Genomic DNA, 17,791 nt, shown 5'->3' on the forward strand with positions numbered 1-17,791 from the left:
CTAAACATTGAAGCTGCCTGAAATACTGTCAGAAATTTGTCTCTATGCCTTTGCAGAAACTGTCAGTTACAAGGAATAAAGCTGTTGCACAGTGCAGCTATTTCCAAGCAAATTGTTAAGGCTTCAGCAATTGAAGTGGGTGTAAACAACAATTTTCTAAGGAAACAGGGGGTTTCCTTTCAGCCCTCAATAGATATCAAGGGGAAAGAGAAGATACCACCTTCAGGTTTTGTTGAAAATGATGCTGTTTGCTCTATTCAAGTAAACATATTTGTAATATCTAGTGAGACTTCATTCTAGCCAGTATCAGAGGGGACTTTAGTTATGACAAAAGGCAGCTTTGGGATGTCTTGATACTACTCAAGCTGTATTTTTCCTCTCAGAGAGAACATGCTTCATATCATTCCCTATGGCTGAACTGAAGAGACTTTCCTCCTTTTGCTTGCGACAAAGAGGAAAGTAAAGGAAATGTACATATGTTTAATTTAGTCACAATTGAATGGCTTGTCAGATCTGTATATCCAGTAAATCATGAAGCCCAGCCTTTCCCAATGTTATTCCACACTTTTATAGCTCTTTCTTCCTGATGGTTTCAATCAGCATTTTAAGTGTTTACTTCCACTGCAATCCTGGCTGTGATAATGTGATGTTGTCACAGTCAGTCAAGAATAGAAGTAACCTATATATCGGCCCTTATGAATCTCATAATTTATTTCAGCCTTGTTTTGATACACTGTAATCACTAGCTCTATTTTTATGCCTCTCAGTACCACTGACCTTAACTATTGCAAAGCAGGACTGTATTAAGATAGATGTTACACAAGGGCTGATAATTGGCCCTCACACCTCTCATACTCGAAGTGCCAGGTAACTCGCATTGCAGTGAGCACTGGGCTGCTGCCTGCAGCTGGCATGATACCAGTTAGCACACAAATAAAGGACCAAGATCTCACACTTGCAATGAATTTTAAATATTGCACAGGCAATTTTTCAAGTAAAATAAATCTGATTTCCTTCCACAGGTGTAAGTGATCTTCACCATATTTTTAGCAGCACTCCCAGCTCATGACTCAGAGTAGGACTAACTCATGCAGAACTACATCCCACAGTGAAACACTAAAGCACTGGAACATACACACACAACTAGCTTTTTTTTTCATAGAAAATATTTTAAAATGTCAGTGAGGAGGACCTGCTTTTAATAATGTAAAATATACCTACCATAATAAATATTTTAGGGGCTGATTAAAGAAAAATTGCCCACATAATTGTAAAAATGTGTAGCCTATAGAACTTCAATAACAAACCAAAATTCTATTTTAACACTGTAAAACCATTTTATTTTAGATATTCAGCAATTTTATTTAACTACCAGCTGCAATCAGATTAGGGAAGATATTTTCTTTGGCAATGCATGTTTGTATTTTGCATTTTATTCTGGTCATAGTTTAAGTTACTAACACTGGAATGCAAGTTTCAGTAGCAGATTTTTCTTTCATCTTTAATTCGAGCAGTATCGTGTACTACCATAACTCAGACCTGAAATTCACTTCTGCAATATGAAGTCACTTGGCCGCCAGTATTTCAACAGTTCTCATATGTATCATAATAATTCTGTATTTAAAACTGATATGCAGGATTTTCTTTAAAATTCATAGCAGCTAATTTTATTATGTCATCTAGAGTGTATTTAGCTGCGATGCTCAGGAGAAGTGATAATGAGTAATAGCCTCACCATGGCATCAATTATTATTCAATTATTTCTGCTTACTTTCTATTAGACAGTTTCTACACATTAAATACAAAATATATAATCAGTGTAACAGAGAAAACCCTATTATTTTACCACAGTGGATATTCCTCTGTCCAACAAATGTTATACGCATGGTAGAGATTATTATATCTGTATCTTTTAAATTAAACAATTCCTGGGAAAGCCATGTTTTTAACCACAGGAGGCTCAAATTATGTATTCACAACATCACAGAAGTCACACAACTTTCTAAAAGTTAAGTGATTGAAACGTTCACATGAAAACTCTCAATTCAGTATGGAAAGATTTCTGAAACATAGTTTGCAATAATTCTCAGACATCCTTTTTTTGCAAGCCATCGTACCTATAAATAATGCTTGCTCAGGGGCAAGTTGAGCCCGCAGGTAAGGAAATAAATCAGAGGAAAGGACAAGAAAAATAATTTTTATTCTAAATATTAATTTTTCTCTATTTCAAAAAAACTCATTATATTAGCATAATAGATTTCTGTATCTATTGGCATAATACATGTGCAAGCCAAGTGTCAATCTCTGTCCATGGGGAGGCAAATTTCATCAGCTAAATTTGCAAACCATGAAACACATCACTGTTAAACACAAAAGTGCTGCTGCCTCAGGAAATAAGATACTCCCAAATCTACAATCCATTTTAAGAGAACCTTTCAAATCACAAAACTTCACATCTTCTTATTACTAAAGCACTCTAAATTTAAAGAAGTTCTGAAACCAGTAAATAAATGGTCAGACATGGACAGAAAACCCAACACCTTTTCAGTCACACAATCATGAGTACAAAATTGCTGTGTAAAAATTCTATCTCTCTCAAAAGGTAGAAAAACTTCTTTATAAAGAAGTTTTGAAATGCTAGCTATGCCCAAGTTAACTAATGACATGTTGATCTCAGTGGTTCAATTACTTTCAAAGAGAAAACTTAGATACAGACCTTTCTCTTTTCTTTCAGTACTTTCTTTTGAAAAAGTATCTCTGTGATTATGAAATTTTTCTCTCATTTCTTCTGCAGATGATCTATGACTATCAACTTTAAAAGGAATAACTAGGAGATTAGATTACCCTAGAGTAGATTAGATGAAACTTTTTTCACTCAGTTTCTTGAATGAGAACCACTAAGAAAAAGAAGCAAGCAGGACTGTTTCAGTAAGCTTCAAGATAGATGTGGATTTTTTTTTTTAAAGTCAGGCCATATATTTAGGTAACCAAATGCAGACTTCTTAGTCCAACTACAGGTATCTTATAAAGGAAAAAAACCAGACACCTTTAAAAAGAAAATTTATATGAGAAGGACTGGAAAACAGAAGACTGTGGAGTCTCACAAATGGCTTTTAAAAACAAAGGCTAAAATAAGAGAATTTCCTATTCTGATTGTCTGTGACAGACCCACCATAATTGTGGCATATTTTTCAGATGGTTGTGTGATGCCCATAAGTGCACTGCATTGCCTTTTAAAACTTCCAGCAAGGCAAGACACACTGGATAATGAAGATTCCTTCTTTACTGCTGCTTTTACCATTTCATGTGACATGGGTGCAATTTTGAACTGAATCATTGTGTTGAGGAGCAGTGAGCTCTCTCAAAAAATGTACTTCATTTTGACTAATAGGGCTTAAAAGAAGTGTGTCCAAGCTACAAGTTTACTCTTACAGTTGGATGCTATACAGCTTCATTTAGGTCTCCCAGTATACAGTAAGCACTTGATATTCATGCAATATAAAGTACAAAGCCATAGAGGATTCTGATACAATGTTGATGAAATCAACAAAATTAGACCAAAACCATGAAATGTTTCCTCTCTAGAACACACAGTGACATATTTTTCTTATACATCTATCAATATTATTCCTAATACTGCAATATTAGAACACAGTCTTGGCATATTATTTCTTGGCACTTCTCAGCTATTTATTTACTGCAAGATTATTCATCAATGCATAGCAAACCTAACCTTGTTAGCTGAACAAAAGAAGGTACAAAAAAGCAAAGCACTAGAGTCTTTGCTTTAAAGAACTAGAGCTTTCCAAGTGTACACACGGGCAACCAGTTAAAGAAGAAAACAGGTGATTCTTAGGGCAAACCATCCTCTCCATGCACTGACATATAAAAGAAGAGGAATACAAAAAAAGAGGTATTCAGAATAAAATCTTAATTCCACAGACTTCATCACCAGGGCCTACATTTTCACTGTGGGCAACTCAGAGCCGAGTTGATAATGCCAGAGACATGTGGGGATTGAGAAGATATGGTATTGACATAATGACTGAAATCTGTGCATTTTGTGTTGCCTACCACCCCCTGGGAGAAGAGTCAGGTCTTTTTTTAATGTTGCTTTGAGTAGAAAGTCACATTTTATCTATGTTCCTTCCTAATCTGCATTACTCCAAATGTAGGACAGCAGTTTCTTTAAAATGTACAGGAGAAATGGCATGTTTTCACTAGATATAGGGAAAAAGTGAAACACTCGGTGCCCACTTCAAACATCTATTCAAGAAGACATTCGCATGCCTCAGACACCCAAGTTACTGTTAGTCATTTGTGCATGCTTAGTGCTTCAGCAAAACACAGCTGGGCGATGAGCACGCCACTTGCTGGAACATGGATAAAAGACATTTCTTCAGTGATGACAGGGAACAAATATTATTTCCAAACAAATGTATCTGAGGAACAATTCCAGCTAGAGCTACACAGATCAGCTTTTCCAGAAACTTCTGTATATAGATTAAGAAAAGATGGATTTGGATCTTCGTAGAAAAACTTTTCCAGTTTTGAACGTTATTTTATAACAGTGTTTGGTAAAGAGGAAGCAGCCCTTCCTTCCTTCCTCAGTCACAACGAGTATTAAACCTTCATCAGCCTTTTCTGCTTGTGAGGTAAGTGTCATTAGAAGGATTTGTGCTGTGTGTGCATAGAACTTTGTCTCCTGCTCACCATGATCACTGTTAAGTGTGGTAAGAGTAACAAACATTTCCAACAGGATGCAGACAGATGCCAGTACTGCTAGAGTTCTTTCAATAAAGTGCCTTTCAAAATCCCACTGTGGGAGCAAACAGCACTACTACAAAAAACATCACAGGCACTGCTGATATACAGCATATGAATTATATGCACAACTAGGAGTACCTTAGCTCATTCTCTTTTGCTGGTGTTACATTACAGAATAGAGCTTTCTCTAGCACAGATCTTGTCACAGGTAAGAGCATAGGAAGAGAGGGACACACAAGGTTCTCTCCTAGTGTGGTTATTTCTCTCATGTAACTGACTGTAAGTGTTTTTTTCATTAGAAATTAGCTCCAGGCTTGCATCTGGAGCTATGCAATTCAGGCATTTTTAACTGGTTTAATACTTTTGTAGCTTTTTAATTGCCTCACTGTAACTGCATGATTGCAATGAACATGTATCTATTTGCATTCAAAAGGACAAATAGGAGTATTTGAAAATTTCTTTCTCTGTGCCTACCTATAACATAGAAACTTGGCACTGTCATAACTTACCCTGCTGTTGTAGATGCAGATTTGAGGCTTTAAGGCAGGTTTGACATCTGGGGCACTAAGAAGCTGTGTCTGCCCCAGGGAGATCAGACAGTTCCCTTCACAAGGAAGCAGCAGAAGCTCCTAGACTAGTTTTTTGGGGTAGCAAAAATGCACCCTCCATTTTCTCTTATATGTTAAAAATCTTAATGCAGCCAACAGCAACAGTACAAAATTCACAGTAGTCTGGAAGGGCACAGAAACTCAGAAGAGCTCAAGAGGCTTTTTTTACATCTCCTCCTACAAATACATTCATCACAGAACTGAAATAATTTGATCTTGTGAGCATAAATAAAACATCAATAAATACACACAGACTGTTTTATAGGCCTTTTATGTAATTATTAAATTAAACCTGCAAGAAAGTTAAAAAGACCAAGTGCCTTACATATTTATTTTTATTTTTAAAACTTCACTGAGCCATTAACATAGAAGGATAGATTTTTGTTTGTTGCTCTAAAATTTTCCCTTATTCTGCATAGATTTTTATATGCCACAGGCCACTCTTCTCTAATCATGCTACTCTGAACTATGTCTGTTGCTCTAAACTAATAGTCTAGCCAGACTATTTCTAACAGCCATATCAAAACACAAAAGGCCAGGAAAAAACCAGAATATACTTGCATGAATCAGCACATTACAACCCCAAACCAACACACTAAAATAATTTTTTCAGTAAGTAAGAGAAGGTAGTGATTATATGGTCCAAGGAAGTAAACATGACATGCAGTGCAATGAAAAACCTCCACATTTTTCTTTACCCTGCCTTGCCAGGGTGCCTTAGTATGTTTTAAGTTGCTGTACCTGTGGCTAGTAAAGGATTCTAGCATCCCACTGAGGCATTGGAGAAATTATGCCAAAGGTTGAGTGACTTTCACCACCCAAGAAGTTTTTTACAGCTCCAGGGCACTGAAAATTGAAAGAAAGGTCATTATTACACTTTTAGAGGGGACTCCTGGGCTCCCTATCATAAACTGCTGTTCAAAGCGCTTACTAGTAGTTCTAAAGCAACTCATAATTTACTGGGAATTAAAGATAATGCCAAAGAAATAAAGCAAGTTACATGCGGTATTGTTCAGCTTTCAGACAGGAGAGAAGTTGAATATCCTTGAATTAGTAGGTGCTTTGCAGAGTTGCCTTATTCTAGAGCTCAGTCACAGATTGTCTGTTATCAGACTAGAGTCAAAATTTAAAAAAACTTTATTTACATTAATTTTCATTAAGCAACAAGTCAGTGATTTGACAGGGTGTAATATAAAGGCCTGCTGAGTAATAGCCTCATCAGGGACCCAAAATTGCTAGAGAGAAGTTCATAGTTCTGATGTTCTCCTAGATCATCATTAGCCATATTTACATCAGTTAGAAAGGCTGACATTATTGAACTACGATATGGTATTAGAGGGGAAAAAAAAAGGAAAAATAACACTGGATTACAGAGCAAAAAACATGAGATGTGCAGTTCAGTGAAGGTTTTTTTGCCCTCCTCACAATTAAAACCATTTCATTTCTATCAGCTCCATGAGCTATCAGAAATGTAAATGCTAGAATCACAACATGATTCTAATCAAAACAGTTTGCAATAAAACTATAAATGTAAACTCTACCTTAAAGTAAGTAAAAAAAGGTTCCTTCCATTAGAAGAATTCCTGATAGCTAGAAAGATGAAAATGTAAATGGAGGACAGTGTACAGAAAACAGAAAATTTCAATTCTGCCTCAGTGCCCATGGTTTTGGTCTTTCCCAGAATTAGCATATGGAAGACTAAACACATTGTTTGAAGTTATAAATCACACTGAATGAACATGGGTGTATCAGCCGGACAATGATGCTGGAGCTCAGCCTCAGGCATAGCCTTTGGCATGAACATTTGCATGCCAAATTAAATATTAGAACATGGAAAAAATGTCCTCATTGGATACACTAAGAGCACACTTTATACTCTACACTTGAGTGATTAGGGTGAATCAAGCACTGAATTGTTCAGTAGTTAAAACTTTTGATTTCACTGAACCACATTGACTTTCAGCATATTCTTCCACTTTACCACTTTGTATTGCCCAGGGATAAACTCATTCCTCTTCAGGAATTTGCATTTAAAAATAAAAGTGCTTGGCTGCACACTTCTGTATCCCCCCAATACAAGGAAAACCAGTTCTGACAGGAGAAGACAAACAGGGTTTGATGCAGCTGGAAGAAACGCTGCCCTCTGCTAACACACAATGCAGCTGAAAGTGGAACAGGAAAGCGTTATTTTGTTTCAATCCCAAAAGCCGTTGCTCAATACATTACTTGAAAATAAGAAACTCCATAGAAAGCATTCAAGTTAACCCTCAGTTTTAAAAATGCTCTTTTCTCAGTTGAATGCTTTTGTTAAAAGTGCCTATCTTGCAGGGCTTTGCCTACCACAAATGGCAGCCTGGAGAAGCAGGCAGTCACAAGCTGATCACTGGCTTGAGCTTTCCCTGCTCCATCCATGGTGAGGTGTTCATGGGTACACACCCCCCCTCCGACCCACCCATTTCATCTGTGAACTCTGGTCCTGCAGCAGCAAAGCTGGCATGTGCAGCACACTCCTAAAGAGCAGGCATTTATCCACATCCACTGGGAACAGGCCCTCAAAACCTTACTGCTGGACTTGGTCTCTCACTTACAGAAGACTTTTAGGGAGACAGAGCTTATTGTTCTTCTCTCCTTTCAGTGCCTATGGAAACTGCCAAGCTCCTGTCTCATTTTTCATGTAAACAAACAGCTTTAGCTCCATAGCACTTGGGAAAAGCTTACCCCAACCCATGTGTTTTAGACAGAACAGACCCAAAGCCAAGTAGATGGGGCACAGTCACATAGTGTAGAAATCCATGTCCAAATCAGTGCCAGTGGGGTTCAAACACAGTTTAACCATTTGCTACTGGAAGAACATGCCACGGGTGGCTGACTGAAACTCCACCTGAAGGCAAGGCATTGGTTCATGACCTCTCTCACACATGGAATGACACCGTGCCCAAAGCCAGGAGGAGTGAGTGTGCACGAGCAACCTCGTGGCTGGGACTACTCTTAGCCCACGTGCCTACTCTAGTGCGGACTTCTTCATGAAGTGCTTCACAGAGCTGAAAACACTTCAAACCAAGCTGCAGATGAATAAGACATTTTGATATTTGTTATGTCTAGAGACTGGACTAATTGGACATGTAAACACTAAATGCTTACATCTTTAGCGAAGGTATTCTGGGGCTGATTTTATGAAAATCCACCACCATTTTTGAGCACTTCATTCAATGTTGAATCTTGTTTTAGGATTTGGGGGGTAAGAGCCTGTTTTAAGAAATGTATTTGGGAGGTTTGCACAGTACAGAATACTGTGTCCTGTTCAGTATTTGGCTACATTGAATTCATTAAATCACTCTTCTCTGCTCAGTATTGAATTTATTCCAGCCTAGAGAGAACGCAACAGTCCCTTGTAGCTAAATTGTAACATATGCCACTATTACAATAATTTGCTGGTTTTATTGTAGAAGAATTTGTTCTTTATGTTCATTAAAATTAAATAAGTATGTGTAAATTGGACTTTATCACATGATAACATCAAACAAAACATCCTAGAAGTTCATTTCATCCTGTACTGAATTTCTCACATCCTCTACTGCATTTCCTAGTTATTAACCAAGACATCTGTATGTGTATAGGTATCAGAACGTAAGACAAATGAAAATTAAGATACTTCCATGCAGTGAGACAAACTAGAATAAGAGACTTTTCTCCAAAGCATTTTTGGCCTCATAGATTTAGTGCAAAAACAGTCCCAGGCACCACCCTGTGAACAGGCATTGCTTATTAGATTTTGGTTCTCTTTCAAATGGGATACAGGTTCAGGAAAATGCCATCTCTGCCTGACAAACACAACCACCAAATCCTAACAGTTGAGCTCACAAGCCCAGGACTGTGCAGGCACTATAGCAGCGAGGGGCAATGCTCCTCCACAGGGAGCACAGTGGAGTACAAGGCACAGAATTTCTTCTTTCTCATTTACAAAAGAAAACAAACCAAAAAAAATCCTAAATGTTTACTGCCATATCCAAGCTCTTTGGAAAGCTCTTTTAAAATAAAGAATAACTCTTAGCTTGATAATAAATATAAACTATTCACACTAAATTCATACATCAAATTCCTAATCTGAAAGAGGATTTTTTAAATACCGATTTTAATGAACTTTTCAGAATCACTGTTGAATCTTACTTTTCAAATATTTTTCATAATGCATAAACCTTTTTTTTTAAATAGATGAATAACAAAGCTTCATTCCCTTTGAGAAACCCTGGGTTTGTAACATATTGTCTATTCACCTTTATTTTCTACATTGTGTAACAAAATGCTATGCAAGACTCCAGACTTGCATAGCAAAAATTGCTTCTAGTTCATCCTGCATCATAAACTGGGAGTTTGCTGAACTGTTCAGTCACATCTAATAAACACAGGCAACATTTTCATGTACCTTTGTCTCCAGTCACTGAATGGCAACTTTATGTTCATATTTCCCTTACTGCTCCCAATCCCTCACTTAAGAAATAATCTTATTGGTTTTCATCATTATGGCTTATTTCTGTATACTTTGATTTTCTTTTCTTTCAAATCCCTGTTCTTTTTTGTATTACTAAACAATTTATGACCACCTTGAATTTACTTGCCTGTATTCTAGCTTTTCTTTATATTCTATACTAATATTTTCTAGATCACACTCTGACTGACAGAAACTGACGGTGTGATCTATAAAACCAGACTTTTATATTGTAGTTTGTGATTGCTGCTAGATGTGCCAAAAGAGTGATAGTGAAAGTTAAACAGGATAACAAATGAAGCACCACATTGTGTCAATATTTCATCTCTTCCAATTTTACTGCCTATTGTAATTGTGATTTACTGTATTGTAATTGCGTCAAAGGAAGTTAAAAAACATCAATTCAGATGTAATAATTTTCTTACATCAGCTGAATTACCATACTGCTGTACCTGTATGTTTTAGTGAGCCTTTTCCTTGGATATTTATGTTACATTTAGTTCAGAGCCTCTATCTTTAGCCATCCCATTAAATGGTACTTAGTGAAAAAAGTCTGTGTCCTATGAAAAGCTGTCCAGGCTGGCCTCAATTATTTTTCTAATCAACTCGGGGAGATAAATTTGAGTCTTTTTATTATTTCTCCAGCTGAATAGAGAACAATTAAAATTTCCTTCATTTCTATAATTATGTAGTTCTAACAATTTGTACCTCAGGCTCCTCCAGCTTCTTAACACATACACATTCCATTATGTCTCAAAAGTCAGTTCAAAAGACAATTTGCTCCAATTCACCTTGTGAGCATGAAAACATTTACCTATAAATGAATAACAATTACACCAGAATCGCTGCTTTCAATAGAGTCAGACTTTAATAGCAGTTTACAGCCTGTTCATTAAAATAAGATTTCAAGTGTCACCAGTACAAAATCTGATGCTATTCACCGTAACTTCAAAATCAATCCCAGAGACAAAGTTATTAATTAGTTCCTTTGGCACTAAGTACAAACACAGGTGCATGATGTGAAACTCAAACCTGGTCCCATGGATATTTTTAAGTACTGCCCTGCATTCACTTCCTCAAAGCACCACAGAAACCCACCGAGGACTCTTACAGCCTCCTTGGGAAACCCCACCTTAACTTCTACTCATGGAAAACTGAAACAATGGAACTATTTGGAAATCTCAACATCCCAAATTCTAAAGACAGATAATGCAATGGTATGAAGAAGTATTTGGGACAAATATTCTGAAAGCATTTTGTTGGAAAGGTGAAATTTTTCATTAAGTCTCTGTAAAATAATAGTTACTCTACACAGTTCCTGTTCAATATCAGTCAGTACCAGGTCATTTTATTTCAAATGTTCATACTGCTGAAGTCATTACATTTCTTTTTCTTGTTCTTTTACTTTTTCGGGCACATTTTTTTTCCTATGGCAACCTGCTTTAGGATAAAAATGCTGTGGAACTCTGATGTCTTAAAAAGATATTTCACAATACACCCACTTTTCCTTTTCCTGAAATGCTTCTCACAAAACCAGCTCATCTAATAGTTTCCCCTAATGGCACACTCTAGCAGGAAATTACACCACTTACTGGAGATTAGGCCTTATTTTGCTGCAGGAGAAAGAAATCTAAAGCATCACTGATCAAAACAGTCAAATACTGTTATATCCAATTTATAGATACAGAATGCAAGATTTGAAAAAATAAGATCATGTAACTCAACTCTCAGAAACAGGTTCTTTCACTGAGTTTTCTGAGTCCTATCCTCTGACTGATACTAGTCCTCTGGAATATTGATACTTCTGGGTAATTCTGAGAAACATGCCACATCCTCTGGAACGGCTCCTGAGGACTGAGCTGTGCTCACTGGAACATTTCTTTGGTAGCTGACCCAATATCCCCTGAGCAGGCAGATGCCCAAGGACAAAGTACTCACCAGGCAGTGAGAAAAGAAACTGTGCTAAAGACAGGAACCGCAATTAAATCAGAATTGCTCTGTTCCTGCAAGAACGATGCATCTGTGCAACTGTCTACAAAAAACAATGTGCTAACTTGTTACTTTATAGACAGCAATGACTTTTACCAGGTCAGCTAACAAATTTCTTTACTCATACACATTTCTTTTATTTTAATAACAGCATATATTTTCATGGTGTATCCAGCTATAATGGCATCAATGTACACAAAAATGGAAATTCCTAAATGAAAATTCAAATTCCTTAAATGAAAACATTAAAAATTATTAGAGTAATTTTCTATTTTTAATAATTTTAGCCATTACTTACAGAGAATGGGTAGAAAACCACCAAGATCTTCCTAAAATGTACATTTCCTGTATTTGCAGGATCAATGCCAGAGGGTATACACTACTTCCCTGAATTTATTTCAGCTCTATCAGAAAATAGCAACCACCATATTACTGAAGCCACAATACAAGCTTCCTTTTTATTCCTCTATCTCTCTGTTTTCCCATATCTGTGTTTCCCCAAACCACCTTGGCCCCCACATCCCTCCAGTTTTGATTCCTTCTCTAAATATCCCATAAGGCTTTTATGATTCCAAAATGTTTCCTCCTGCATCCCATACCAAGTTCCCAGTGCTGGCAGGCAGCAACCCTGTGAAGTAATCCGAAGAGTCACTTACTCTTTGTGATAGCTGTCTCCATCCTGACTGGTTCTCTTTTCTTTTTTCTAATTTTTGTTTTTAAACAGGACACAGTTACTGGATTTATGTTTCTGTGTATTACAAATGATCAATATACTGATGATTTCCACACACAATTCTTCATTATTTTGGAAGTGACATCTCAGTGGACTTCTCTCCCAATGCTTCTCAAACTGTGCTTTATGCAAGTTTAACCCTTCCTCTGCTGAACACAACAGTTTTGCAAGCTTTTATACAGAATATAAACTATTTGGACTTTTAACTGTACCTGGATTGAATTTGTCCTGGCATCTGTTGCTCACTTCAGAATACCCATTGAGAGCACATATGAAATACTGGAGCAAAGGGCACAGTTGTATCACATAGAGTTTTAAGGACATAATCTTTTCTTGGTTTTAGTTTTTATCTGAGCAGAGCAAATGACCACTTAGTGCAGTAACATGCCCCTTTAAAATATTCTGTACTCGACACACAACAACCTGATTTAACATGCTCTTCAAATGCTGCTATAAATCTCTCATATCCAAAAAGGAAAGTATTCAATGTATTTTTTCCTACAGTTCGTGACTGAAAGTCATCATTACCATTTGATCTCTTTTCCTTGAATTTTATATCACATGAAGTGTATGTGACCACTAACTTTTAAAATAGCCTATATACTTCTATTCACCTTATTTCTGTGATGAGACCTCACAGCAAGGATGGAATAACATTATGGAAACTAACCATCTAATCCAACTGGGCATATTTTATTGAAGTCTTATTACTTCCATGTGTAAGAAGAAACTAAAGCCAACTGCAATCCCCAATTTTTGGCATTCTCAGTATGCATTGTATCCAGCAAAAGAGAATTTCACTTTTTGTTTTCATTTTTAGAGCACAGTGATATTAGACATACTGACTTAACTTGATCATTGAGATCAAGATTTTTAAATGAATAAGAAAAGCAAAGCCTTTATTATGCCTAAAGCATTACTGTTCTTTAAAATGTTGTAACTTTTTATTTTAATCTCTTTTGCAGTATAATCTTTAAAGAACTCATATCAAAATTTTCATATGGATGATAGAATCTTCAAGAATGGAGATACAGAGTAATGACAATATGGTTATAACACAGAGTCAAGTCAGGCAATTTATATGAAAGAAACTTGTCATGGAAATGCAATGCCAAAAATTTATATTCAAATTTATTCTGAGGGAGCATATGTAATAGATCAATATTTCTTAAGATACAAAGCCTAGTTTCCTAAGAAAGATGAATATAAAATTACGAGCAACTATAATAAAACAAATATTTTCTTTTAATATTGACAGAAATAAATAGCCCTTTACTAAAGCACTTTCAACTTTGTTTTCTAAACAAGTGATATTTGTCAGATATACCTCTGATATGAAAAACAACACCTCAAGAAGGATCAATCAGGTAAGTGGCTTTCTTAGAGGAGGTCAGAGAATTAAAAACTAATATTGTAATTTTAGCAATATATTTGGCATCCCATGTTTTTCCAATGATATTTACTGATAAGATTTTTTTTCCACTCATTTTTTATCCACATATGCTTTCCTTTGTTATATGGTAGATTTTGACTTTGCTGCTCACCTTAGAATAGTTTTCTCCTCAAGTGTTGATAATAATACAAGATGCTAGAACACAGGCTCTTTTAGGTGAGTCTATTTCACATTTTTGTGAGAATTTATAAAGAAAATTAATTTCCTGCACTCACAGCTGGCCGTACCTTATGGCTTTATTAGTTCTAGTTTAATCAGAGGCTATCTACTAAAGAAAGGAGGTCAAATGTTGATCATTTAGAAGGATGAAAAACCATGGAATCATAGAATGGTTTGGGTTGGAAGGTACCTTCATCTCATTCCAACTCCCTGCCATGGCCAGGGACATCTTCAACTAGACCAGGTTGCTCAGAGCTCCTCCATTCAACCTGGCCTTGAACACCTCCAGTGATGGGGCATCCACAGCTTCTCTGGGAAAGCTCCTCCAGTGCCTCACCACCTTCACAGTAAAGAATTTCTTCCATATATTTAACATTAATTTCCCTTTGTTCAGTTTGAATCCATTACTCTTTCTTATCACTAAAGTTCCTGATGAAGTGCCCTTCTCAGCTTCCTTGTAAGACACTGGAGGGCTGCTATGAGGTCTCCATGAAACCAAATATTTGGTTCTTAATACAGAAAACATTTTGGTAGAAAAAATGAATTTAACTTAATATAATTACATTAAAATTAGTTCAACTACTCTTTAAAAGAAACTGTACCACCAAGTTAAAGAAACATAGTATTCTGATTCCTTCCACATATTTAATTCAGAATTACACTCCCAGAACTAATAACTCTATTCCTTCCCATAAAAAGGCTAATTACCAAACTTTAATAACTGCCTACATGGTTTATATTTTGACTATCGGGAATTTTACAATCCTATTTCATTCTAGTCCTTTAATTTAACTATCCTAAAATAATCAAAAAAGAGTCATCAGATAGAGATGGACACAATTTAGATGTTTCTAGAAACTGGAACTACTGATGTGCACAGGAAAGAAATCAAGTTAAGGGGAAAATTTCCAGGGAGGTACAGGTATAAAACACATCAGAAAGCTCAGAAGGACTTCCAAAACCTAATGCTCCAGATGTAAGTGATACTGACGGACATCTCAGCCTTTCCAAGCTGCTCTGTGTGCACGAGCTTGACACGTGCATGAGCATCACCACAAACACGTGAACAGCTTCTGCAGACTTTTCTCAAGAGGTCTCTGAACACTGTGTGTCACACTGTGTTATACTGTACTGGACATGAATGTTTTTTCTTTGTCTGATTTCAACATTCCTAGCATGTATTTTTAAGAAGCTCAGGGGATATGCATATGAGAAAAATAAAAAAGAACATTAAAACCAGACTACACATGAAGATTTTTCCCCTGCATCTCACAGCGCTCATTCTCCCTGTTTTGCAGTGGAAGTTAAATTTCTAGCTTAGCAGACACTTTGCACAGTGCCTAGTAGGTACATGATTTCTCATCTGTTCAGATAAAGAAAGGCAAGCATGCACAAAACTACAAAACAGAATAACTTTAAAAAAATATAAAACCTCAACTTTTAATGTAGCGTTAAGTATTTCTTCTACAGACAAACATTCATCCACACAGAACACTTAAAAGCAAATAACCCATGTACCTGAACTGTGGAACTGATTTCAGATGCAAATCCTCCTGTCAGGGGAGCCTCATGGCTAATCAGCAATCGCCCAGTCTTTGCCACCGACTGAAAAGGAAAAACAAACACCCAAAATGTCACCAAATTACAGCTCTTGTGATTTCTTACTTGTACTACTTGTGGAACATATGAAATATGTGACTTTGTTAGCAGGGTTAGAACACAGCTCCTTTTCCCCTCTTGCATTTCCAGTGAACAATAAATTATCCTAAAATACTCAACCGAGTCATTAATAGGATGGTTTTATACTTACTATAAAAGTATTCAGATTTTCCACTCAATTTTAAGCAAGTATCAAGAATAAATTTAAACTCGTTTCATATTAATTTACCCTATCAATGCAAACTGTAATGTCTCTAAAATAGAATAAAGATTTTAACAAGTAGCCAGTAAAAAACTGAGTCCTCAAAATATTAAAATATACATACACAAAGAAATTCTTCCCTTATATCACTGTACAAATAGATCCCATATCAAATCATGAACCACTGCTATTCAGAAAATAAAATTGCTAAATAAAAATTTTAGCAAGAAACATGTGAATTAGTGCTGCATATTTAATTTTACATGGCAATTAGTAGTACCATTTTCTAATTTTAGATTTCAATGTTTGTGCAGTTGTTATGTAATCTACTTCATAGCTAAATAAAGAGCATAATATATACAGATGACCTAATCATCTTTGATGAAAAAACCAAAACTGTGCTCCTTGCAGACAGTAATAATGAAAGCAAAGTATTTTTAATCTTATGGGAAATATAAAGCTTCACCATACAGAAATATATTGATGTTTATTGGAACTATGCTAAATTGCCTGAATCAAACAGTATCGGATACATTTAATAAGAAATATGGTAGCAAAGTCTCTACTTCCATGACATGCATTTTAAAATTATTATAATAAAAAGGCTCATTAAAAAGTTTCAGAAACTTCTAGATATGTACATCAAAAAAATCAGATTATTGTGTATGTTAATCTTTCAAGAACAGCTGCAGTCTGACATTTAAGATAAGTCCATACTATATTGCTGGTCAAATATTATCCATCAAGTGGAAGAGCCCAAGACAGTGCTTGCTATCAGATCAGACCCTCTGAATACTGTGATCTTTAATTTAATGTCTACACCAGCACACTGTCCAGTCAGACAGCTCCATGTTATCTACATAACAGGATACATAAAGGCAACACCCTAATTATGCAGCTTTCTCTCTGATTCAAGTATTTTACTAATTCTTTTGCTTTTCTAGCAATGACTCAATCAGTGGCTCTAAGCAGCTCATGCACAGATGTACTGGCAACTTGCAGGCTACGAACATGTTCCATATACTGTACTACAAAATGGTTTGAAAATATCCAGAGCTAAATAAGACAGAAAAAATTTCAGCAGTTGCATAGGCTGATTTCTGGGGTATTTTTCCAGCACTGGAAATTCATATCTAAAGGAACAGAGGTATTAACTGCACTATAAATCTGTCCAGTACATCAGAACAACAGTTCCACAAACAAAATGTATGCTCTAGTTTTAAGCTGATATGATTAAAACCGATACAATCAGTTGTTATAGTACAAGTTGCTATAGTAAAACTGATGCAACTAATTGATGTTAAAGTTCAGTCCAGTTGTTCATGTTTTCTTTAATCCTCTTTATTTCAAAGAAAGATTCTTTTCCTTTATAAGCTGTCATTTAAGTTACAAATTTTGTTTCCCAGAGAATAATAGAGTATAATCTAACACTGTTAGTATATGGGAAAATTCACATGGGGTCAGACCAATAATCTGTCAGTCCAGTAAATTATCTCCCCAAAGAGATAATTTAATGTTTAGGGAAAAAAAAGAAAAGGACCTTTAATCTGTTCCTTCACTATGTCTCAGTCTCCAGTTACTTTCACATCTCCAGTTTCTTGAATCCAATATGGTCTTTTATACTAAATAATTAATAACTTTTATTTCATCTGTTCTCAAATTGAATCCATGTAAATAAAGAAAAGGCAGGGGGGAAGGGAACAATAATCTCTTCCTGGTAACCTGCTTCTACAGT

The 17,791-nt window shown here is 36.0% G+C and overlaps 1 protein-coding gene across 1 annotated transcript in view; it reads right to left on the reverse strand.

The window, feature by feature from the left end:
• Nucleotides 1-17,791, reverse strand: part of BCKDHB (branched chain keto acid dehydrogenase E1 subunit beta) — a 108,404-nt gene that overhangs the window by 29,684 nt on the left and 60,929 nt on the right. Inside the window, exon 9 of the mRNA XM_030944590.1 lies at nucleotides 15,714-15,800. Within this exon, the coding sequence (XP_030800450.1) occupies nucleotides 15,714-15,800 (87 nt within the window). The remainder of the gene's footprint in view (nucleotides 1-15,713; nucleotides 15,801-17,791) is intronic.

This window comes from Camarhynchus parvulus, chromosome 3 (genome assembly GCF_901933205.1).
Source record: "Camarhynchus parvulus chromosome 3, STF_HiC, whole genome shotgun sequence".
Lineage (NCBI taxonomy): Eukaryota > Metazoa > Chordata > Aves > Passeriformes > Thraupidae > Camarhynchus > Camarhynchus parvulus.